The sequence below is a fragment of the Typopeltis vanoorti genome, chromosome 11 (assembly GCF_054136105.1).
Source record: "Typopeltis vanoorti isolate ZY-2024b chromosome 11, IOZ_Tvanoo_1.0, whole genome shotgun sequence".
NCBI classification, from domain to species: Eukaryota; Metazoa; Arthropoda; class Arachnida; order Uropygi; family Thelyphonidae; genus Typopeltis; species Typopeltis vanoorti.
Genome location: NC_143559.1, coordinates 107,569,321 through 107,596,189, shown reverse-complemented (window position 1 = coordinate 107,596,189; position 26,869 = coordinate 107,569,321). Strand labels below are relative to the sequence as shown.

Sequence of the window (26,869 nt, the reverse complement as noted above, 5' to 3'; positions counted from 1 at the left end):
ATGGGGGAAATAATATTGGATTCAATATCCACTTAATTTGAATCATTAAAGATAGATATTTCAGAACCTAAAAATCAATTGTTTTAGTAGAACAGAAATATGTTTATAAAGAAATATTTCATTCTATTCCAGAATGTCTGTGAATCAATAAAGGATTTGTTCTTTGGATATTTATTTCAACCCCTAAATTCTCCTCAACTTTGCATCATATGTAAGTAACTGCATACTTGCTATTGCTTGCATATGATATCACTGACACAAACAATGACCTTAAAACAGAACTTGTTTCTTTCTCTTCTAGGACACAATACTTTCCCCATACACAGTTCACTAATATATACTGGATCTCTCTCTCTAATCTCTTTCCCATCCCATCCCATTTCCAACAATTTGAACACCAACTGTCATGTGGAAATTTGTCAAATGGCTTATGAGTTACTTTCATCTTTATCATAGCTTTAATAACTACCTATATTTTGGCAATGTTACATTACCATCTTCAGGGATCGCAAAACAACGATATGTGACGCTCACACTAAGCAAATGAGGCTGAAGAAAGACAACAGAAGTCGACCCTAGATTCCTAAACGATGCCTGCTAGTGGGCTAAATTGGGGTGACAAGCTTAGAATGTATGCTTCCCAAATTTGAGGCAGTCTCGTGCACCCAAATTTATTGGTTTGGAAAGTTTTTCAAGCTGAGGCAGATTCAAGGAATAGTCTTTCATACTTGTATTTGCTGTGGTGTAATAAAGTGGACTCTGAAAGGGAATCTGTCTCAGCTCTGAAAAACTTTCCAAACCTCAACAAATTTGGGTGCATGAGACTGTGGCAAATTTGGGAAGGATATATTCTAAGATTGTCAACCCAAAGGCCAAGACAACCCAATTTAGCCCATTGGGGGCATCATTTAGGACTCTAGGATCGACTTCTGTTGCCTTTCTTCAGCCTTATTTGCTCAGCGTGAGTGCCTGAGTGCAACGTATCATTGTTTTGTGATCCCTGAAGATGGCAATGTAACATTGCCAAAATATAAGAGACATGAGTGTCTCGATCTCAGGATTTATTGGCAGCAGAGATAGTGCTTCAGAAATGGGTGATTTTCAGTTTGTGGATGCCAGTAGTGTGTTGGAGGATGAAGAGAATGTTAAAAACCTACACAGAGATTTATCCTTGGGTAGTTTAGTGGATGGAGACAGTCTGTCTGATGGCCATGAATGTGTGCATAAACAATTGAAAGAGAAACAGAACTGCTGAGATTGAAGGAATGAAGACTGAGTTGAGAAGGGTGAATGATCTTGGGAGGATAGAGAGGCTGGCTAGTGTGAGAGGAACAAGGGTAGGTGTAAGAGAACAGCATCAGAGAGCAAGACGAGAGAATTGGAGAGACAGTGGAAGCAAGAGATAGAGAGGTGAGTGGAAGGGGGGGGGGGAGAAAGAGAGATTGGAAGCTGTAAGAGTCGATAATGACAGTGAGAGAAGGATAAATGATCTATTTGGAGTGTTGTGTGTGGAGATTCTATGATTTGGGATCTGCAGAATAGAGTGCCAGAGGAGTGCTTGCCTGGTAGAATGATAGAGTGGCAGTGAAGAGATGAGAGTAATGGCTGGGACAAATGACCTGAGAGATAGATTGAATAATGTAGCACGAGATTTGAGGTGGATATTAGACATAGTGCAGTGGAAATGTGTCAGAAGAAAGATAATGAGTGTGTTGCTCTGGTATGATAATACGGAGTAGAGGAAAAGAGCAGCAATGACGAATGAGATTATTATTACATAACACCTCCAGGGAGTCCAAGGACTCATCGAGGGAGGGGCACATACTCTACAGCTCTCCGTCTCCGCCACTCCACTAATTGCAACTACCTTCATCATCTATATAAGTGCCATCTACCACCAACCACCACCACCATTTTCACAGACAATCACAAACATCCATGCCCGCGGCGGGATTCGAACCCACAGCCTTTTGGCTGGAAAGTGGATACGCTAAGCACTCGGCCAACCCAGGCCGGCATAGAGTGTGAGACATACTTTCTCTTCCACACTTTCACCCTCTTCACTGCCACTCTCTATCATTCTGTCAAGCAAGCACTCCTATGGCACTCTATTCTGCAGATGATAGTAAAAATGTGCAGGAAAAAGGATCTGGAATATGTGGATGTGTGTAGTATGTTTGAGGATAGAAGGGAGCGGTATGCAAGAGATGGACTGCATTTGAATGCAGAAGGGCACAAGCATTTGGAGAGACTTGTTTTCTGGGCAAGTGAGTGTGTCGGGATGGGAAAACTAGAATTGCACAGGTGGAACATTGCAGGGTATGGGCTCATGTAGGGGATAGTCATTGGAGAAATGAGGGGGGGGGGTGTACACTATATTACAGAGCCAGGCAGAGTATGAGGTGAGTAATAATGGCTATAAGAATGCTGGCAATACACTGTTTTTTCTGTATACAAATGAATGCTAGGAACATAACATTTGAAATAAAGGAAATGAGTATGTGGCGTTGATTGACTCAGTCTCTTCAAAGACTGCTGGTATCAGTGAAACTTGGTTAACAGGAGAATGTTGTAAAAGGGACAAAAATCAAAGGTTATAGCATATTTTTTGCAGGACAGGGAAGGTAAATGTGGTAGTGGAGTGTTACCAGAGGCATAGCTGGGGGGGGAATGGCACTTTGAACCTTTTTGAACTTTTGCAGTTAATTCTAAAATACACTCTCAAGAACTCATTTTCAAATATTGTAATACTACTGCGAATTTTCCTCAACTGCTGTAAGTGTTGCTAGTTATGAGAGGAGTTTTTCTAAATTAAAAGTGATTAAGAATTACCTACATTAATATGAAATAGACTTTGCCAGTGTCATTGAAGATTTTCTTAACAGAAAAGCAAGAAAAATAACATTTTAGAATGTTGAAATTAAAGTTTTACTTCAAAAATAAACATAGTGTTTTAATTTATTTCCCTATACGTCGTTTTGACTTTTTGTAGTATTTTTGGTGTGTATTGAGAATGGCAGCAAACTCAGGGAACTCAAACCACAAGCAGCAAAAGCTTTAGCTACACCACTGAGTGTTATTCATGATAAGTGATGAATTGCATGTTCTCAGGGTGAAGCAACTCATTATCATAACCTTAAATGGAGGAAACAGTTAAAATAAAGGTGGCAACTTTGCAGCTACTCCCATTAAAACTGGAAATGATGTCAGCTGAATGTCCTACCTCCTGTTATAACTAAAGTAGATAAAGATCACGCTACTGTTATAATGAATTAAACTGAATATGATAACAAAATTGCATAATCTTCTACAAGATTATTCTACTTAAAAAATTACAAGGCAAGATACTACTAATATACACAAAGGAATAAAGTTTTTAAATTACTGAAGAAAGTCACATCTTGCCCAAAAGAGGAAAAAGTTAGGTTGAAATTTTTTTATGTAAAGCAATCCAGAATAATGAAGCACCAAAATTCACCAATGGTGAATTCTGGTGCTCCATACAGTACACAGTCCTATACACAAACTTGCTAAATCACTTGTTCTGTTCACAGGTAACTCTTCCTCTGTTTATTTTAAAACTATATTAAAATATCCTAAAAATTTTAAACATAATGCTTAGCTTTGATATCACTTCAATTTATTAATGTACCACTAACTGAGTAAATTGATTTGATAGTCTCATTTCACTCTAGACATATTCAATTATTCAGGTCTATAGTACCTGCTGGCTATTTCACATGGAAAGGAAAAATATACGGGGATGCTTAAGAGTCAAAGCTGTATAACTGAGAGGAGACCTCCACATAGCCTTTAAAGGAATGCAGAGAACCGACCAGGGCTTCTGACCTAATGTCCAATCCTCACCTTCTAGTGGTGCATCCTATTAGGTATCTACCTGGATACTGAACGAACGAGGATGGGCTGACAATTTGGGATTTAGCCGACCAAATTGTATTCTTATTGGCTTAAACCAAAAGATAGAAATTATGCTACAACATGATAGAAATTCATGCCAGCTGGGGAGTTGCCCAGTTAAACAAGGCCCCTGTTGTTTTCGCCAGGGAACCAGGGCAAATCAGCTATTGGAACAAATCTCAAAAACACACCCCAACTCAACATCACCAGAGATCAAGATCGGTACTATTAACATAAGAAGCCTGAATGGCAAAGAAATGGAGCTAGCTGAGGAATTAGATAAGTACAGGTAACCCTCGTATAACGCGGATGTTAGGTTCCACAGAAATGCTGCGTTATGTGAGACTCAGATCACATAGAAAAAGTAGGGTTATGTTCCAAAAGCGTTTTTTTTTAATTATATAAACAACAATGACATACCCAACAAAAAATATTTTTATTTAATTCTTGTAATCATGTAAGTTAAGAAAACATATAAACTAAAAAACAAATATATAGTATAAATTTATAAAATTACAAATTGTACGTAAACTTCATTGCACATAATAACGTGCATATTTTAATCATCATCACTGTCTTCAAAACGAACATCTTGTAGATGTTCTTTATTTACGAGTGGCCGGAAGTCGTCATCACTTGAAATCTCTTGGAATTCATTTGTATTATTCTCATTGCATATTTCGGCTGGTTTATTTATCAAGAAGTCAGTAATTAGACCTTGCTTACCACTATGCTGCAATTTTTTAAGTTCATAGTATGGAGTTAAACAAATATCCTATTGTCTTGTAAATTTTCCGGAGAGCTCCAATGAGGGATCATTATCCGTAAAATAGCTTCCTAACTTTCTTGCCAAGTCCAATCCTTCTGCTAATTTCTTTAAACTGAATTTTTTAACGGATTCATCACAATCAGAATCTTCAGTAGAACTTTTTTCGCCATTTGGTTCGACGTCATGTATTAATTGTACCAGTTTCTCCTCATTTAAATCTATTTCCTCATCAATTAATTCACTAATTTCGTTTTCAACTATATCGCAAAAGCCCTCTATGTGGCCATTACTATAAAAATAATTTTTTTACATAAAAAAAGCATTACATATTGTATGTAACTCACCAGAAAATAAAGTGCTCAGCTTGAGATTAACACACTTATGATTTTTAATGCGCTCTCCTGGCAGAAAACAAAGACAATGTTCAACAATAATTAACACTTTATACGGTAAACAATTGATGTACATGCATGCTAATGGGTATTTCCCTTAACATAAATTTGCTACTTATCACTACATGCCCGATACGGGCAGACACAAATTTAACAAAGATAAAATTTGATTTTTAAGTTGCGCGATGATAAATATATGAAAATATTAAGGATTACTGCAATTTGTAGACCATGTTTTTATCGATTTGTAGATTCAGCTATACAAACATTACTCAAGAAAGAATGAAACAGAAAACAAGAACCAGACCATGGAGGCTGTGGCAAATTCTGAAAAAAAACACTGATTCAGCTAAGAAGGCACATAGTAAAGTTGTCTGCAAGGATAGAAAAATAAAAATGCTATGGTGGACAAAAGAAGTTAAAGAAGCAGTCCTGTAAAAAAAAGAAATCATACCAAAAATTCCTAGCAAATAAGTCAGCAGATGACCTAAAAGAACACAGAAAAATATAAGAGAACTAAGCTGCATGTGAAAGTAGCTAAGCAATGAATCACGTGATAAAAATGACATGAAAACTGAAAATAAAGATATCCTGGATGTTGGGAGTAATTACATTGAAAGAATGTTAAATGAAACAAGCAGTGACCATAACAGAAAATTTTCAAGAGAATGCAAACAGGAGTACATATCACAATATTTGAGGTATTAAAAGCTGTCAAAAACTTGAAATGTGAAAGTGTAGCTGGAGTAGACAACCAAAATAGCTCAAATATGGTAGCATAAGAGTTTGCAGTGGCTACACTGCATAATTCAGAGGGCTTGGTCAGAAGGTCAAATTCCAGATGATAGGAGTAGAGCTCTCGTAGTTCTCATCTATAACAAAGGAAATAAAGCTGAAGGTGAGAATTTGAGGAATTTCTCTGGTTAGTGTTCCAGGTAAAATTTATGTAAACATACTTGAAAAGAGGTTGAAAAAGATCGTGGAAGAGAAACTCAGAGAAGAACAAGCTGGGTTCAGGCCAAATAGAGGCTGACAAGATCAGATTTTTCACTTTAAGTTGAGAAATCATGGAAATATGAAAAGGATTTGTACTCAATAAAGTTTTGTAGATCTGGAAAAGCCATACAAGTTGCACAAAGAAATGCTTTTCATCTCATCTCATCTTCCTTTCCTCCTTTTACCTTGCGGTGTCGAGGGTTTATTAATCATCGGACCTCAAACCGTTCACAGGATAAGGTGGTCAGACCTACGCCTCAGTGTATCCCATGTCCTGTAGTGTTGAGTTCTCAAGGCCAGTTTGTCTGCTTTGCGGGATGAAAAACCCCAGGATAAAATGGAGAAAAAACCCTACTATCCACCCCCAAGACTGGCTAACTTGGCTATGGCTGAGGAAGATCCTTCAGCTCCTCACGACACCGACATTTAAGTTGTCAGTCAGCACTTAGAAATGAAGGAAATACAGGATGATGGCTTGATGCAAAAGCAAAATCGGGGGGGTGTCAAACTTAGCTCTTTGCTTGATGCAGATTATGTTGTACTTCTATACACATATAGTGCAATTGCCAGGATTCTCTAAGTTGAACAACCACCATAACAAATTTGAAAGAAAAATCAGCAATAAAAACACCAAAACTATGAAAATAGGCAGGGACAAAACTTCAGCTGCTTTTTGAATGGAGATCCTATAAAACAAGTAAAATTTTTCAGCTATTCAGGCACAATTAGAATTGAAGGAATGATGATGATACAATTAATGAGTGGGCCTTTCAATGAAATATCCAGCTTTACCATTGCATTCAGAGCATTGAAATAAACATATCAAAATTAATATGGACAGCAAAAAATAACCTAGTAAAGTTCCTTTCCAAAATGAAAGGAACTTTACTAGGAAAAAGCTTATTGGTCAGTTTCATATATTTGGTTTTAAGTTCAACGTGATACTTACTTTTTCAATTCTTCCAAATAAAGATTTCAGTTTTTCACTACTGTCTGTAAGTACTGTATTATCTGCATACATAAGTACTGTATCTTCACAGACTATATTTGACTAGAAATGCTTAAGTATGGAGGTATAAATATCTTAAAGTGGCTGCACTGCATAGTTCAGAGGGACAAATTCCAAATGATTGGAGTAGAGCTCTCATAGTACCCATATATAAAAAGAGAAATAAAACTAAATGTGAGAATTAGAGGTATTACTCCATTGAGCATTCCTGGTAAGATTTACGCTATTATAATTGAGAAACAGTTGAGAAGGATGGTAGTAGAGAAGCTTGGTGAAGAACAATCTGGATATTCAGGCCAAATAGAGGCAGTCAGGATCAGGTTTTCACTTTACAACAAATAGTTGAGAAATCATGGGAGTATAACAAAGATCTGTATTTAAGTTTTGTAGATTTGGACAAATATGCCAAGGTGAGAAGCTATTCAAAATGCTGCAGTTGGTTGTATGGTACCAAGCAATACTTAGTCTTTATTTGAGTTGTAAGTCAGCAGTTAGAATTGAAAGAAGTGTGGGAAGATGGTTTAATGTTAAATCTGGTGTCAGATTTAACATAAGAGGGGATAATGTAGGATGTACATTATCCCCTCATTATTACTCATATTCTCATATTCGTTATCTATATGGATTCACATTATGAAGGAAAGTGGTATTAAATCTGATATCAAAATTGGAGATGTTAATGTCAGCTCTTTGCTTTATGCAGATGATGTTATACTTCTAAATAAATCTGCTACAAGTCTGCAAGATTCCTTGACTAAATTGAATAACTGTTGTAATAAATATAGTATGAAGGTCAGCAACAACAAGACAAAAACAACGAAAATTTTGATATCATGTTTAATACCAGTTTCCTTCATAATGTGATCCATATAGATAATGAATAACAGAGGGGATAATGTACATCATTGTCTCACACCAGATTTAATATTAAACCATCTTCCTGTACTTCCTTCAACTCTAATTGCTGATTTACAACTCAAATAAAGAATAAGCATTGCTTAGTCTTTATTTGAGTTGTAATTGTAGTTGTAATTGAGATTATTATTATTATTATTATTACGGGTATCTCCATGGAGTCAGTAGACTCATCGTGGGAGACCCAATATCTGTCATATCTCTTCTTGAATTCATTTACAGACGAAGAGCTCACAACTAAGTCAGGCAATGAATTCCACTCATTCACCACCCTCCAGGCAAAAAACCTTGTTCTGACACCTTTGTTAACCACACTCTTCTTTAATTTCCAGAGATGACCTCTTGTTCTTCCATCACTATCACACAGCTGAAACATTTCCCCTGCATCAATCCTATAAAACCCTTTTAGTAATTTGAATGTTTCTATCATATCTGTCATATCTCTTCTTGAATTCATTTACAGACAAAGAGCTCACAACTAAGTCAGGCAATGAATTCCACTCATTCACCACCCTCCAGGCAAAAAACCTTGTTCTGACACCTTTGTTAACCACACTCTTCTTTAATTTCCAGAGATGACCTCTTGTTCTTCCATCACTATCACACAGCTGAAACATTTCCCCTGCATCAATCCTATAAAAGCCTTTTAGTAATTTGAATGTTTCTATCATATCCCCTCTTCTTTGCCTATCAACCAATCTCTGCAATCCACAAGCTCTCAATCTATCAACGTAGGGAGCATTTTTTATATCACTCACCAACTTGGTCACTCTTCTCTGAACCCTCTCCACAGCCTCCTCATCTCCAAGGAATCCAGGTGACCAGACCTGAGCACAGTAATCCAAATGTGAAAGTATCAATGCTTTATAAAGAGGAATAATAACCTCTTTATCTCTGGATGTCAGTGTGTTCCTCAACAACCAAGTAATCCTATGTGCAATCTTGGCACCTTAGCAATGTGTCCTCTGAACTTCATCTCCCTATCTACCAATACCCCTAAGTCCCTAGCCTCATCAATCTCTTGGAGTATCTTTCCATCGATGTAGTACACAGCTGGTAATCTTTTAATACCAAAATGCATGACTTTACACTTTTCCACATTGAACTGACATCCATTTTCTTTTGCCCATTTTACCAGCTTATTTAAATCTTCCTGCAAACTTTCAACATCAGCTTGATTTTTTATTGCACTACACAACTTTGCATCATCAGCAAACAACTGAATATCTCCCTTTAAGCCGTTTCCTATATCATTTATATACAAATTAAACAACATTGGCCCAAGCACAGAGCCCTGAGGCACACCACTGGTCACCTGCCTCATTCTGGACTCGGCTCCTCCATACACCACCTTATGGTATCTCTCCCTGAGCCATTCTCCTATCCATATCACCAATTTAATATCCATTCCCATCTGCTCCAATTTGCGTAACAGTGTTCTATGGGGTATCCTGTCAAAAGCCTTAGCAAAATCCAGAAGTACCACTGTGTAGCCAGTTCCTTTGTCCAACTCAGATGTTATTCTATTATGAGTAGTTAATAGATTGCTAAGGCAGGATCTACCTTTAACAAAACCATGTTGGCATCCTGATCCACCCATTCTTGAATTTTTTCTTTAACCAACTTTTCCAATACTTTTACCACTACTCCTGAGATGGTGATTGGTCTGTAATTTAATACCGCAGTTTTAGAGCCACCCTTATGCAAAGGAACCACTTTGCCTAACTTCCACTCCCTAGGGACCATACCAGAGTTCAAACTTAAATTAAATATCCAAGTAAGAGGGGTTGACAATTCATTTGCACATTCACGCAACACACGAGCTGATATTCCATCTAGGCCTACTGCAGTGTTTGCATTTAAGTTTTGCAATATATTTAATACCTCTGATTCTTTAGCTTCAATTCTCACATTAGGTATTGCTACAGGTATAGAGATATCCTCACTTGGGTGATAGCCTTTTGAAAAGTGATCACTCAGTAACTCGACTATTACATCTGATTTTGTCACCTCAATACCATCAGCACCCACTAAGGTTAACCTTCCGAAGTCATTCTTCCTCTTACTTGCCACATAGCGGAAGAATCCTTTGGGATTACCCTTGATCTCTTTGGCTAAGGTCTTCTCATAATCTGATTTAGCTTTTCTTACTATGCTGGTAACCTTCCTAGCTTGAGCCTTGTACTGCTCATGGGTGTCCTGATCGCCTTTCTCCTTGTAAATTCTCCATAACATTTTCTTTTTTTGCAGTTCAAGCTTGATACTACTGCTCATCCATCTAATGCCTGCCTTGTTTGACCTCCTGACCATGGGGACACAATCTGATATTGCTTTCCTCAGATACCCGCTGATTTTATCCCAAGCACTGCTAACATCTTTCCCTTGCAATATGTTCTGCCATGGGATGGCTGCAAGCTCACTCCGAAGCTTGTTATAATTGCCTAATCTGTAGTTCCGTACATACCCCTTCTTAATAGAAAAATCCACAGATTTTGCAACCTCCCAAGTCAATACCACATGATCGCTTTCACCAACTGGAGGTAACGAGGACACCTTACTTATGCATATAACCTCTGAACCAATAACCAGGTCCAACACTCTCACACCACGTGTCCCTTCAGAAAAGGCATATGACACCTTGTCATATGCCTTTTCTGAAGGGACACGTGGTGTGAGAATATTTGGAAAAGGCATATGACACCTTGTCATATGCCTTTTCCAAATAGACAAAACTTAATACAGATCTTTGTTATATTCCCATGATTTCTCCATTATTTGTCGTTAAGTAAAGATCTGATCCTGACAGCCTCTATTTGACCTTAATCCAGCTTGTTTTTTTCACCAAGCTTTTTTTAAAACAATTCTTCTCAACCATTTCTCAAGTATACTTGCATAAACTTACCAGAAACACTCAGTAGGGAAATACCTCTGTAATTCTCACATTCAGTTTTATTTCCCTTTTCATATATGGGTACTGTGGGAGCTCTGCTCCAATCATCAGGAATTCGGGAACTACACAGTGCAGCCACTATAAGACTTTTATAACCATACTTCAGCATTTCAGGTCGAATATCATCTATGCCTGCTGCCTTTCCACATTTCAAGCCTTGGATGGCTATTTCTACTTCAAATATGGATATGTATTCCTGACTGTATGCCTGTTGAGTGTTTTTTACGACTGTGCTATCACTAGTTGTTTCATTTAGCAATTTTTCGAAGTAATTACTCCATACTTCAAGGATATCTTTTTCTCCCGTTTTCATGTCACCTATACCATCTCTAAACTCCTTTTACAGCACTCTTTAACTCAGAATATTTTGCCACCTTCCTGATATTTATTTTCTATGTTCTTACCAAAGTCTTTCCATGACTTTTGTTTAGCTAGTTTTACAGTGTTTAGCTTTCTCACATTTGTCTCTGTATTCTCTAAGAGCACAAGCTGACTTATTTGCCAGGAACTTTTGATATGCTTTCTTCTTTTCCTACAATGCCTCTTTAACTTCCTGTGTCCACCATGGAGTTCTGATTTTTCTATCCTTGCAGACAACTTCACACACATGTCTCTCTGGCTGAATCATTCAGAGTTTTCTTCAATGCTTGACACTGAATCTCCAAGATTTGGTTCCCGTTCTCAAACTGTTTCATTTTTTGTTCAATAATCTTTGTGTATTTTAGTGTACAGTTCACATATGAGAGCTGCTCAACTTTTATTCGCTTTAAAACTTTCTTACATGTTAATTCTTGTCAATATGAAATTCAGTTTTATCCTGCTCAAGACTAAATAGTGATCACTTCCAATTTCAAATCCTCTGTACACTCTGGTGTCCTGCACCAGGGAGAAAACATCACTATCAACAATAACATAGTCAATGAGACTTTTCTTATACCTTGCCTCTTCTCTCCATGTGAATTTGTGCACATTTTTATGTTGGAACATGGTGTTAGTAATAACCAGTCCATGTCCTGAGCAGAAATCCAACAACAGGTATTTGCCATTATTACTAGCTTTGCTCTTTTCTCCAAATTTTCCCAAAATTTTTTGTATGTCTGACAATCATTTCCTACTCTGCTATTTAGATCCCCAACAAGGACCAACTTTTCTTTTTGATTGTGTCAGTTGCTTTCTCTAAACTCTCAAAACATTCCTCCACTTCTACCATAGTAGAAGAACCTTCTATGTGACCATAGGCACAAATTAGTCTCATTGTCCAGTTCCCCATTTTGATATTTGCCCACATCACTCTACTTGAGACTGCCTGCCATTCAAGAAGATTAGCCTCATATTTAGTGTTAAATACCATGGCTACTACTTCTTTTCCTTGATTGTCATTGCCTGAATATAATATTTTGTATTTATTGCTCAGAAAGATCTCACCAGTTTTTGTCTTTTTTGTTTCAGTCACCCCTATTATGTCGATCTGGTACTTATCTAATTCCTCAGCTAGCTGCAATTCTTTGCCATTCAGGTTTCTTATGTTGATAGTACTGATCTTTAACTCTGGTCATGATGAGTTGGGGTGTGTTTTCAGATTTGTTCCAGTAGCTGACTTTTCGCTGTTTGCCGTGGTTCCCTGGCGAAAGCAATGGGAGGCTTTGTTTAACCAAGGCGACGCCCCAGCAGGCATGAAATTTTGTCATGTTGTAACATCATTTTGTATTTTGGTTTATGCCAATAAGAATACAATTTGGTCAGCTAAGATGGTAAATTAAATATGGAAATAGACAACAGGATCAACAAAGCTGGTATGGTAGGAAGTCAACTGAATAAATTTATATGGAATAAAAGAGAAATTAGTCAAAAAACTAAATTAGCTGTATACAAGACAGCGTTGAAACCAGTTTTATCTTATGGATCTGAGAGCTGGGTTAAAAGTAAAACACTTGACCAATGACTAGAGACCAGAGATATGAGAGTCCTGAGAAAGATTAGAGGCATGAACAGATGACATCAATGGCAATATCATATTAATATCATACATCCAATAGTAAATCCATCTTTCTGGTCTTCCAGGATTTGGTTAGATTTTTTTTCATAGATATTAAAAAAATTGGGGCTAAAATATAACTTTGTATACCCACATTTCTACTTGAAATCATTTTTTATTTTTATTGCTATCAAGTTGCTGATATACAGCTATTTGATTATTTCAATAACATATTTTGGAATTCCCATATCTATTAAAACTTTCTGAAATACATCTCATCCTACACAATCAAAATTCTTTGTATAATCAATAAAGTAAAAATATAAAAAATTGTATTCATTACAATTTACAATTATTCATATTTACAATTTCATCTTATTCCTCATTCAAATGGACCTCTATAGTTTACTGGTTTCAACAAAGTGTTTTGATTGTTAAGATTTGGGTTTGAGCGCTAGGAAATGAAGAACATTTATCAGAGCTTTGCAAGTTAGTTGGTATCATATAGCAGTAGCAGGATTTTTCACCCAGAAACTCGGGTGTTTTATTCTGCAACCAGATAAATTGGCTAGGAGAATACTCACAATTTAAACACGAAAATATATATCTACAAAAGCTAATCACCTTATCCTAAAAATTATGGTTATGAAAGCCAATCTAGACAATCCCTGGACATTACGTACCGTCAAGTACTAAAAATTATTATTCCTCATTCAAGCTATAACATACCACCTATATTGTATCATGAAGCTTTTATAGGAATATAAGTTGTGGTCAGCTCTCATTAAAGCAAACTTGTAGGACCTCAGTAACAGTTCCATAGTTAGTGTGTATAATGAATTCTCTTTAGAATAACACTGTACCTATGGAATTTGTCAGTAGTTTATTACAGTGAGTTTATTATAAATAGTATTTGCTATGATGAGAATTGATTTTACAATATAATTATCCTTTGTTGTGTTATGAATGAAATTCTGCAAGTTTCACAGCATATACATAGGTTTGTGTAAATATACCTCTATAATTATGCATACTGATGGAATTAAACAATTACAATTTAAATTGCACCATTTACTGACACAATGACATCTAATATATAATAAGGATTGGCTCTTTCAGTAGTCATTCTGACAACCATCCTCAAGAGAGGAAGGAAACTACGTACAAGAAAAAGGAAAGAAATAGAGCAATGAAGCCAAATGTTGTTTATAACATTTGGCATTATGGTTTATAACTACTACTGTAGTTATAAACCATAACGGTTGTTAACAGTTCATTCTTTATGATTGTATATTTTCATTGATATTGTTGCAGTTTGGTACTACTTACTTTATAACCTTTTATTTCCATAAAAGCAGCTTTCATAAAAAATTATGTTTAGTGCCCAAATCAAGCATTAAATTCCACTAATGTGAAAATTATGCAAAACAACTCAATAGGAGTTAAAACAAACAATGATAACTGAAATGTAATATCAAATGATACAAAATGAAGTGGTCATAAAATGCTAGTTAGATTACTTAGAGGGGAAAGGAAAAAAAACAGTTCATGACAGTTATTATAATCTGTACAGATAAAAATGCTTTGTCTTTTAAACATTCTGAAGACAAAATTTGCACTTTTTGAAACAACTGCAATTTGATTTCAGAACTGGGAACTTGGAAATAGGAAAGTGGCATCTTATGAAGGAAGAAAAATCTCTCCACTGATAAGGGCTGATAGTAAATCACTATTGTGGTTCAGATCAGGTAGTGTGAGAATAATCTGTTTTACTTCAATTTCATAAACATGCAAACTATGTAGTAGAGCTGACAAATTTCTCTAGTTATGAAAGAATATTAAAAATGCAATTTTTATTACTATGAAATCATATTAAAAATATTACATAAAACTTACAATCTTGTTTCTTGCTTCCTGCAGGCAATTTTCCCTGAAAGAAAAAAAAAAAATCTCTCTTTTCTATTTGTGTTTGTGCACTATTAAATAAAAAGCAGTTTTTTCTTTTAATTATTTATACTTGCATTTCATAACAATCAGATCATTACAACATAAGGTCAGATTTTGCTTGTGGTTAAGTTTAATCTAATCATTTACTGATGTGTACCCTCAAGGAGTGTAACAGACATGACAGTTTAACACAATTAAGATTTTGTGCAAGTTCCTGATCAACAATTTTCTTCCAAATTGGGATCCAATTTAAACTTACTACCTATATTAATTCAATCATGAAATCTTTTCCAACCATCCTGTTTTTGTTAAACTTTCCTGTCCCATTCTGTTTAAGTGAACACACCATCTTAGATTAGCTCTGCATACACATTCTTAAATCTTAATAATTTCCAATTCTTTTCTTTTCATTCATTTTTTTAAACATAATCCTGCCAGTGATACCTTCTATTAACTTCTATATTTTTTCCCAGAATGCTTACATCTGTGATATGCAGTCTTTGCTCCAATATTTTATTTCTAATCCAACTCTCAGGTCCACAGATTAACACTGATTTCTTGAATACTGCTGGCTTGGTGTTTTTGCTGATTTTTCTTGCTCCACATATATTTATTCAACTGGCTTCCCACTAAACCAGTTTTACTTATTTTCTACATTTATTTCCATATTTAATTTGCAGTCTTCATTAAAAAAAAATGTTCCTAAACAGCTAAACATCTGCTTATCAGATGATTGGAATGGGAATTGGGTCTTAAGGGTCAAAGCTGTATAACTGAGAGAACTCCACATAGCCTTTAAAGAAATGCAGAGAACTGACCAGGGCTTCTGACCCAATGTCCAATCTTCACCTTCTCATGATACACCCGTTACGTGATACCTGTTAGGTATCGACCCAGATACTGAATGAACGAGGATGGGCTGGATATGTGGGATTTAGCCAACCAAATTGTATTTTTATTGGCTTAAACCAAAATACAAAATGATGGCACAACATGACAGAATTTCATGCCAGCTGGGGAGTTGCCCAGTTAAACAAGGCCCCTATTGTCTTTGCCAAGGAACCAGGGCGAACAGCGAAAAGTCAGCAACTGGAACAAATCCTGAAACACATCCCAACTCATTAAAAAATAAGAAAGTGCAGAGTAACAATCACAGTGTTTCACCAAAAGCAAAAAAAGTTATTTTCCATAAATTTCATATGAAAACCAAGCTGATTATGGGCTTCAATCACAAAAGAATAATCCAAGGAATTTATTCTAGAAGAACATTTACTAGCAAATACTACCTCCTCACAGTGATCAACATAGAAATTTCTGGCTTACAATCACAATGCAATGCTCAACCACTCTCTCCTTGGTTTCCTGAATTGATTCTTTTTTTTTTTTTTTTCACATTTGACATCCGTAAATGCTGTATGGTCACTGCCGTACCTCACATGGTTTTGGCAATGATGTCTTCTGCTAGAATAAGTGGTAGGGTTGTAGATTCCCTTTCCACACAAAGTCTGTAGGACAATCCAAAACATCCATGCCCACGGTGGGATTTGAACCCACAGCCTCTTGGCTGGAGAGCGGACACGCTAACCACTTGGCCCACCAGGCCGGCCTGGTTGATTCTAGCAGACTTTTTTCCTGTTTCCCCATGTAAAATTGAGATTGAAATGACACCAATTAGATAATGTTTGCATTCAGAAGAATGTGACAGCATGACTAAATACCATTACAGCAGAAAATGTTTCTAGTTTTTCTAAATCTTGTGCAAGCTTTAGAATAACAAGTGTTATTCTAAAGCTTTCTAAAGTATTTAGTTATTCTTTAGTATTCTTTTATTTAGTTATTCTAAAGTATTCAAGTCCTTTGATGATTATTTTGAAGGAGATAAGCACAAAATTATTATCTTTGTTCATATTGTGGTTTGTTTAAATTCAGTCTCATTATTTTATTTATTTTTTTTGCCATATTGTGTATATTAACTATGATGAATATTTGTAGAATATCTGCCATGATCCAAATGATAGCCTCGTATGTAACCAGCTTCACTTCACGTCATAAAATACTGTTGCTTTTTTTTATGTAAGCAGGATAGCTGAGCTAAAACGGCATTATGAGGATAAAAAAACATGACTAATTTAACAGAGTTTAGTGTCTTATTTAGTATATTAATTAAATGCTGAAAAAAAAAGTTTGCATGCCACAGTTTCACATTAAATTCTGATAAAAAAAATATAATAAGAATGGTGATAATTTCTGATATTTAAAGGACAATTACATAAGTGATGCAAAAATAAAATAAAAAACATCCTTATTGACTCATAATGAGCACTTATGAAAGTTGGGCCTGTTAATGACATCCCAGCACACCCTGAGACTGTTGAAAGTGAAAATTACAGAGATCTTGTAAAAGGCATGCTACAGTAAAATAAAGCAATTCAATGCAATATGTCATCACACTCACTTTACACATTCACATTTGGATTTTTTTTTTCTCTTAACTTAGGCATGACCATGATATGCATGGTGAACACTATGGCACAAAGATACTTAGATGAATGTAACTCCAGTATACGTTCTGATTTTTTGCTCATTCTTTATCAAAGAAATGAATGATGCCTGTTATAGCTGACACTCAGTACAGCACAGCACAGCACACTCAGAGGAACACAGAAATATGTTTCGTGGAAAGTTTGGAATAGTGAATTTCCTGTATAGCGGTACTGTGCCTAACCTAGTATGGATACTTAGATGCAAATTATCATTCATTTATTCAAATTATCATGTTTTTGCTTTAAAAAAGGAGACAGGCATCTAGGAATAATAATTAAATAACTTTTTATAAATTATTAACCTATATTAAACCTTGATCATCTGTATACTCAATGGATCCTTATCCACTTTCAGTCTACAGGAAACCTACCCACAATGGTTGGTATATCCATCACTATTCGTCCATCACTCCTCCCACAAGTATGGTGTTATTAAAACTTAAATAGAGCTAAACCTATCTGTTCAGACCACACTAAATGTGTGGACTTCATGGAAACCAATCATATCTGTGACATTTGTTTAGCAAACCCCTCCCTCCCCTAAAAAAGAACTTTACATTCTTCTCAGCAAAACCCTTCCCAAAAACCAAATCACCAAAAATCCATCATACTCCTTAAATTAGAGCACTTCAGGGAAAAAAAAAAAGATCCCACATATTTTTAAAGAATATAACATTAAGACTTCTTTTTGAGCCTTACCAAAAATTAGCTATCATTATCCATTTTGGTCAAACTGGAAGAAGAGACAATATTTGAATCTTGCTTTCCTTTTACTCATTAGACATAGAACACAGAATGCCCAGCATCTACGTCACACAGGGTAACTATGTAACTGACACAGATCACAGATCATATTCTATTAGGGAAAACCTCTCTAATACAGAATGTAATTACAAATCTGAGTGACTGTTTTTGTTATCTGCCACAATACTTGCCAAAATGAAATAAATCTGCTACCTCATCTTCCAGAAATTGAGGAAACTATCATAATGAGGACTGTCAGATGAATGTTCAAGATATCTCTTACTGTTCCTATAAAGGGCACAGGTTAGAACATCAGGATCATACCACTTTGAATAAATAGTCTGTGCTTGTTTTTCAGCAGTTGTGCACATGAATATATCCTTGTGCCCATGAAAATGCTTTGATAACCAAGATGAAATATCCGTTGATAATTTAATAAAAAGTAATTTAATTATTAAATAGCTTTTTTATTTAAAAAAAAAAAATACTGAAAAGTCCTATGCTACAGCAGGTGAGCCTGTCATAGTGGTGTTTGCTATAATGAGAAGGGACTGTATATGAAATTAATGCCAACACAACTTTCATTTTGGAGGGCAAAAGAACAATTTGAAGCTCATATTTGAATTGAAATTCATCCACCTCACTTTCCCTTCAAAAAAAAAAAAACACCTCAATCTGCTGTAATCTGGAAGATTTACAATTGAAGGCTTGAGACTACCGTTAATCTTTATTACACTCCAAGATCAAATGAACACTATCAAATAGGAACTACAAATAATTAACAGAATCCTTATTAATTCCACTGATGTTATTATTATAATAAGAGGCCCTTCCTCAATGAATCAGGCTCATTGAGGGAGGGACCTCCTCTCGTATGATGCCTAAATACCTATCACATCTTTTAAGGGTCAAATCTGTATAACTGAGAGCAGACCTCCACATAGCCTTTAAAGGAATGCGGAGAACCGACCAAGGCTTCTGACCTAATGTCCAATCCTCACCTTCTCGTGGTGCACCCTGTTGGGTATCTATCTGGATACTGAACGAACGAGGATGGGCTGGCAATTTGGGATTTAGCGGACCAAACTGTAATTCTTATTGGCTTAAACCAAATTACAAAATGATGGTACAACATGACAAAATTTCATGCCGGCTGGAGCGTCGCCCGTTTAAACAAGGCCCCCGTTCTTTTCACCACGGTGAACAGCGAAAAGTCAGCTACTGGAACAAATCTGAAAAAACACCCCAACTCAACATCACCAAAGTTAAAGATCGGTACTATCAACATAAGAAGCCTGAATGGCAAAGAAATGGAGCTAGCTAAGGAATTAGATAAGAACCAGATCAACATAATAGGGATGACTAAAACAAAAAATACAAAAACTGATGAGATCTTTCTGAGCAATAAATACAAAATGTTATATTCAGGCAATGACAATCAAGGAAAATAAACAGTAGCATTGTATTTTTAACACCATCAAGTAGAGTGATGTGGGCAAATATCAGAATGGGGAAACTGGGCAATGAGACTTATTTGTGCCTATGGTCCCACAGAAGGTTCTGCTAAGGTTACCAAAATTAATGGAGGAATTTTTGGGGGATTTAGAGAAAGCATCTCACACAATGAAAAAGGGAAAGTTGGTCCTTGTTGGAGATCTAAATAGCAGAGTTGGAAATGATTATCAGACAGAAAAAAATATTTTGGAAAAATTTGGAAAAAAGAGCAAAGCAAGTAATAATGGCAAATACCTGTTGGATTTCTGCTCAGGACATGGACAGGTTATTATTAACACCATGTTCCAACATAAAAATGTGCACAAATTCACATGGAGAGAAGAGGCAAGAAATAAGAAAAGTCTCATTGACTATGTTATTGTTGATAGTGATGTTTTCTCTCTTGTGCAGGACACCAGAGTTTACAGAGGATTTGAAATTGGAAGTGATCACTATTTAGTCTTGAGTAGGATAAAATTTAATTTCATATTGAAAAGAATAACATCATCATCATCAAATTCCTGCCATGTACTACCCTCAAGGGACGTACAGGATATGATAGTACTACATGAAAAAAATTACATCATTACTAACTTCCAATCTACAATTTTCCTCCAAATCAGTCTGTTACTTGTCAAGACTCCAACATTATCAGATCTTATATTTCTATTGTCTAAGGCACTTTGTACCGTATCAATCCAGCTATATCTTGGTCTTCTCCTGGGTCGTTTTCCTTCCAACCTGGCAGAGAACACTTGTTTTGCTAATCTTTCTTCCTGTTTAAGTGACCATACCACCTAAGATTAGTTCTGCTAATGCATTCCTGGATGCTGACAATGTCAAGTTCTTTCCTAATATCCTCATTTTTAATATGCTATTGCCATTGATGCCATCTGTTCACGCCTCTAATCTTTCTCAGGACTCTCATATCTGTGGTCTCTAGTCTTTGGTCAAGTGTTTTACTTCTGACCCAGCTCTCAGATCCAAGTTAAAACTGGTTTGAACACTGTCTTGTATACAGCTAATTTAGTGTTCCGACTAATTTCTCTCTTATTCCATATGAATTTATTCAATTGACTTCCCACCATACCAGCTTTGCTGATTCTGTTGTCTATTTCTATATTTAATTTACCATCTTCACTAAAAATCGTGCCTAAGTAGCTGAAATGTTTCACTTGTTCCACAGGTTCTCCATTCACAACACAGTTGACGTTTTCAATGATTCTACCTATTTTCATTGTCTTTGTCTTTTTATTGCTGACCTTCATACCATGTCTATTACAACAGCTATTCAATTTAGTCAGAGAATCTTGCAGACTTGTAGCGGATTTATTTAGAAGTATAACATCATCCGCATAAAGCAAAGAGCTGACATTAACATCTCCAATTTTGATATCAGGTTTAATACCACTTTCCTTCATAATGTGATCCATATAGATAATGAATAACAGAGGGGATAATGTACATCCTTGTCTCACACCAGATTTAACATTAAACCATCTTCCTGTACTTCCTTCAATTCTAACTGTTGATTTACAACTCAAATAAAGACTAAGTATTGCTTGATATAATGCCCCATTGACTACATTTAACTGTAGTATATTGAACTTCTCTCTTAGCACCTTATCATATGCCTTTTCCAAATCGACAAAAGTTAAAATTAGATCTATGTTATATTCCCATGATTTCTCCACTATCTGCAGTAAAGTGAAGATCTGATCCTGACAGCCTCTGTTTGACCTTAATCCAGCTTGTTCTTCACCAAGCTTTTCTTCCACAATTCTTGTCAACCGTTTCCTTAAGTATACTTGCATAGAACTTGCCAGGAACACTCAGTAGGGAAATACCTCTGTAATTCTCACATTCGGTTTTATTTCCCTTTTTATATATGGGTACTATGAGAGCTTTACTTGAATTACTGGGAATTCGTCCATGTGTCCAGGCTTTCTTTCTGAACTATGAAGTGCAGCCACTGTAAGAATTTTATACCACCATACTTCATCATTTCTTGTCGAATATCATCTACTCCTGCTGCCTTTCCACATTTCAAGCCTTTGATGGCTTTTTCTACTTCAAGTATGGATATATGTTCTTCATGTTGGAGGCTTAATGGATTTTTGGCTCCTTACATTCAGAGCTCTCCACCGTTCTTAACCCTGAACTTTGGTCGATTCTCTCTGCATTTCGGAAACTTCCGCACAGAGAGAATTCCAAAAAATAAAAAATAAACACATCAAGAAATATAGCAACCTGGTGAAAAACAAACCACAACCACAAATTCAACCGCTCCAGACAGTAATAAACCTCTCTTCCAAAAGGCTCAATGACGATGCCCTCAGCGCCCTTTGCCTCGGCCATAATTTTGCCGTCACTCCGGAGGAAGTGCCGGTGCTTGATGTAATGGTGAACATCGAACGTGGAATCGGTCGCTTACCATCGGAGATAGCTAATATCATCAGACTTGACGTAGCCAACATCTTCACTGCCAAAAAGTAATTTATCATACGCCCAACGCAAGGCTCTCCTGAAACTACGTAAAGAAAAAAGTATCGTCATCACCAGAGCGGATAAGGGAAATGCCACAGTCATTCTTAATACCAGTGAATACAATCGTAAAATGAACATTATCCTCCGCGATCGCGCTACCTACATCCCGCTAGAACAAGACCCCACAAAAACACAAGTTAAGAAACTAAAAATCTTATTCAAAAAAGTATCTTCCTGGCCCCCCGACGTCACGAAAAAACTTAAACCTTTCTGCTCCCGTCCCCCCCGAATATACGGTTTACCAAAAATCCACAAACCCAATTCCTTACTCAGGCCTATAGTAGATGCCACCAATGCACCTTGCTATAGACTATCTAAACAGCTGGCCAACTCTCTGATCCCCCTCACCGGAAGGTCCCCTTCCTATATAAAAAACTCGACCCACTTTAAAGCCCTCACAGAAAATTTAACCTTGAATAAGACAGACATATTGGTAAGCTTTGATATCTCCTCTTTGTTTAGCAATATTCCCTTAATTGACACCTTATCTCTCTTAGAAAACGTTTTTCCCTCTGACATCTTCGATCTCTTTTCCTTTGCCATTAGCTCTGGGTATTTCTCTTGGAACAACAAAATCTATAAGCAGATAGAGGGAACTGCCATGGGTTCCCCCCTCTCACCCCCCCCCCCTTGCCAATTTCTATATGGAAGATTTCGAAAAACGAGCCATAGACTCAGCGCCACTCAAACCTTCTATCTGGCTAAGATATGTAGATGATGTGTTCTCTATTTGGCCTCATGGCCCAGACACATTAGACTCCTTCCTCAGTCATCTCAATAATCTACATCCAAGAATCCAGTTCACTATGGAAAAGGAAAAGAACAATTGTTTACCCTTCCTAGACACCTTAGTCACACGCCTGCCTAATGATACACTTACCTTCACTGTATACAGAAAACCCACACACACAGGCAGATACATTCACAAACTCTCCCACCACCACCCCTCTCAACAATATGGCATTATTAAAACTCTTACCAAGAGAGCCCACAATCTTTGTTCCAGTGGAACTGCCCTCACTACTGAGCTTAACCACATACACAGCACTTTCCTCTTCAATGGCTACAGCGATCACAGTATCAAAAAAATAATCAACTCCTCCCCCATTCCCCGTCCTTCTCGTCAACAAGAATTTAAAAATGCCATCACCATACCCTACATCCGTGGCATATCCGAAAAAATAGCCAAGATACTAAAACAGTACAACCTACACACAGCATATAAGCCCCACCGCAAACTTGCTACCCTTATCCGTTCTACGAAAGATCAGCTCCCTCCTCTCTCTCTGCCTGAAGTTTACAAAGTACCCTGTTCCTGTAAGCTGGCGTACTTTGGACAGACAGGCAGAGCAGCATCCATCCGTCTAGAGGAACACAAGTCTTACATCTTCAAACACAACTATGGCCACTCAGGCTTGGCTGACCATGTTTTGGACACCACCCACAGGGTATCATGGAAGAAAACCACCATGCTCCACCACAGCAAATTCAAGAAAGAGAGACTTTTCTTAGAAGCAGCAGCTCTCAAAAACCAACCAAATCTCAATAAATACAGTTGCATTAAGCTTCCGAAGATTTGGGAAACACTCATCACCAGAGTTCCCACCTTACATTCCAGGCCACCTACTACTGCCCTTAGAGGGCGCTCTACCTAGATAGGACTTTAGTGTCACCGACGTGGTTGGGCTTAGTATTGTTTGTTATTTGTGTATATGTTACATTAATTGTTTTTGTAATCCCCGTATATGTCCTAGTGACTAGGACAAAATATAGGAAGTATTAAATTCTATTTTAATTCTTTTTGGGTGTTGTAAAAAATCCACTAAGCCTCCAACATGATGTCCTCAAAGCACTTAAGCCTCTACACACGTATGGATATATGTATTCCTGACTGCATGCCTCTTCAGTGTTTTTTACCACTGTGCTGTCATCACTGCTTGTTTCATTTACAGTTTTTTGAAGTAATTACTCCATACTTCAAGGATATCTTTTTCTCTTGTTTTCATTTCACCTTTATCATCTCTAACTCCTTTTACAGCACTCTTTCCTCTATTCCTAAGCTTCTTCAACAACCTCCAGAATATTTTGCCACCTTCTTGATATTTATTTTCTATAATCTTATCAAAGTCTTCCCATGACTTTTGTTTAGCTTTCTTACCATTGTCTTTGTGTTCTCTAAGAGCACAAGCTGATTGATTTGCTTGGAACTTTGATATGCTTTTTTCTTTTCCTTCACAGCCTCTTTAACTTCCTGTATCCACCATGGAGTTCTAATTTTTCTATCCTTGCAGACAACTTCACCACATGCCTCTCTAGCTGAATCAATCAGGGCTTTCTTCAAGGCTTGCCACTGAATCTTCAAGGTTTGATTCCTGTTCTTAAACTCTCATTTTTTCTTCAATAATCTTTGTGTATTTTAGTCTATAGTTCACATCTGAGAGCTGCTCAACTTTTATTTGCTTTAAAACTTTCTTACATGTTATTCTTTTCAATATGAAATTCAATTTTATCCTTCTCAAGACTAAATAGTGATCACTTCCAATTTCAAATCCTCTATACACTCTGATGTCCTGCACCAGGGAGAAAACATCACTATCAACAATAACATAGTCAATGTTATTCCATGCCTCTTCTCTCCATGTGAATTTGTGCCCATTTTTATGTTGGAACATGGTGTTAGTAATAACCAGTCCATGTCCTGAACAGAAATCCAACAGATATTTGCCATTATTATTAGCTTTGCTCTTTTCTCCAAATTTTCATAAAATATTTTTGTATGTCTCACAATCATTTCATACTCTGCTATTTTAGATCCCCAATAAGGACCAACTTTTCCTTTTCATTGTGTCAGTTGCTTTTTCTAAAGCTTCAAAAAATTCCTCCACTTCTACCTTAGTAGAACCTTTTGTCGGACCATAGGCACAAATACGTCTCATTGTCCAGTTCCCCATTCTCATATTTGCCTACATCACTCTACTTGAGACTGACTGCCATTCAAGAAGATTAGCCTCGTATTTTGTGTTGAATACTATGGCTACTCCCTTTCCTTGATTGTCATTGCCTAAATATAATATTTTGTATTTGTTGTTCAGAAAGATCTCACCAGTTTTTTTCTTTTTTTTCACCCCTATTATGTCGATCTGGTACTTATCTAATTCCTCAGCTAGCCCCTTTTCTTTGCCATTCAGGCTTCTTATGTTGATAGTATCAATCTTTTACTCTGGTGATGTTGAGTTGGGGTGTATTTTCAGATCTGTTCCAGTAACTGACTTTTCGCTGTTCGCTCCGATTCCCTGGTGAAACAATGGGGACCTTGTTTAACCGGGCAACACCCCAGCCGGCATGAAATATTGTCATTGTACCATCATTTTTTAATTTTGGTTTAACCAATAAGAATACAATTTGGTCGGCTAAATCCCAAATTGCCAGCCCATCCTCATTCATTCAGTATCCAAGTAGATACCCAACAGGGTGCATCACGAGAAGGTGAGGATTGGACATTAGTTCAGAAGCCCTGGTCAGTTCTCCGCATTCCTTGAAAGGCTATGTAAAAGTTTCCTCTCGGTTATACAGCTCTTTGACATTTAAGCACCCCAAAAAAAATAACATGTAAGAAAGTTTAAAGCGATTAAAATGATGAGCAGCTCTGAGATGTGAACTGTAGACTAAAATACACAAAGATTATTGAAGAAAGAATGAAAGAGTTTGAGAACAGGAACCAAACTTTACAGATTCAGTGGCAAGACTTGAAGTAAACCTTGACTGATTCAGCCAGAGAGGCATGTGGTGAAGTTGTCTGCAAGGATAGAAAAATCAGAACTCCATTGTCTACACAGGAAGGAGGCAGTGAAGGAAAAGAAAAAAGCATATCAAAAGTTCCTGGCAAATAAGTCAGCTTGTGCTCTTAGAGAATACAGAGGCAAATGTAAGAAAGCTAAGCACTGTGTAAAACTAGCTAAACAAAAGTCATGGGAGGAATTTGGCAAGAACATAGAAAATCAATATCAAGAAGATGGCAAAATATTCTGGAGGTTGTTGAAGAAGCTTAGGAATGGAGGAAAGAGTGCTGTAAAAGGAGTTAGAGATGATAAAGGTGACATGAAAATATTAGAAAAAGATATCCTTGAAGTATGGAGTAATTACTTTGAAAAACTGCTAAATGAAACAAGCAGTGATGACAGCACAGTGGTAAAAAACACTGACCAGGCATGCAGCCAGGAATACGTATCCATACTTGAAGTAGAAAAAGCCATCAAAGGCTTGAAATGTGAAAAGGCAGCAGGAGTAGATGATATTCGACCAGAAATGCTGAAGTATGGTGGTATAAAAGTCTTACAGTGGCTGCACTGCATAGTTCAGAAAGCCTGGACACAAGGACGAATTCCCAGTGATTGGAGTAGAGCTCTCATAGTACCCATATATAAAAAGGGAAATAAAACTGAATGTGAGAATTACAGAGCTATTTCCCTACTGAGTGTTCCTAGTAAGATTTATGCAAGTATACTTGAGACACGGTTGAGAAGAATTGTGGAAGAAAAGCTTGGTAAAGAGTAAGCTGGATTCAGGCCAAATAGAAGCTGTCAGGATCAGATCTTCACTTTACGACAAATAGTCGAGAAATCATGGGAATATAACAAATATCTCCATTTAAGTTTTGTAGATCTGGAAAA

The 26,869-nt window shown here is 36.7% G+C and overlaps 1 protein-coding gene across 2 annotated transcripts in view; it reads right to left on the bottom strand.

Moving 5' to 3' along the window:
• Nucleotides 1–26,869, bottom strand: part of LOC150101918 (sin3 histone deacetylase corepressor complex component SDS3-like) — a 151,808-nt gene that overhangs the window by 43,443 nt on the left and 81,496 nt on the right. For both annotated transcript variants that reach the window (XM_090400938.1, XM_090400939.1), the window contains exon 7: nucleotides 14,821–14,854. In XM_090400938.1, coding sequence (XP_090257064.1) covers nucleotides 14,821–14,854 — 34 coding nt within the window. The remainder of the gene's footprint in view (nucleotides 1–14,820; nucleotides 14,855–26,869) is intronic.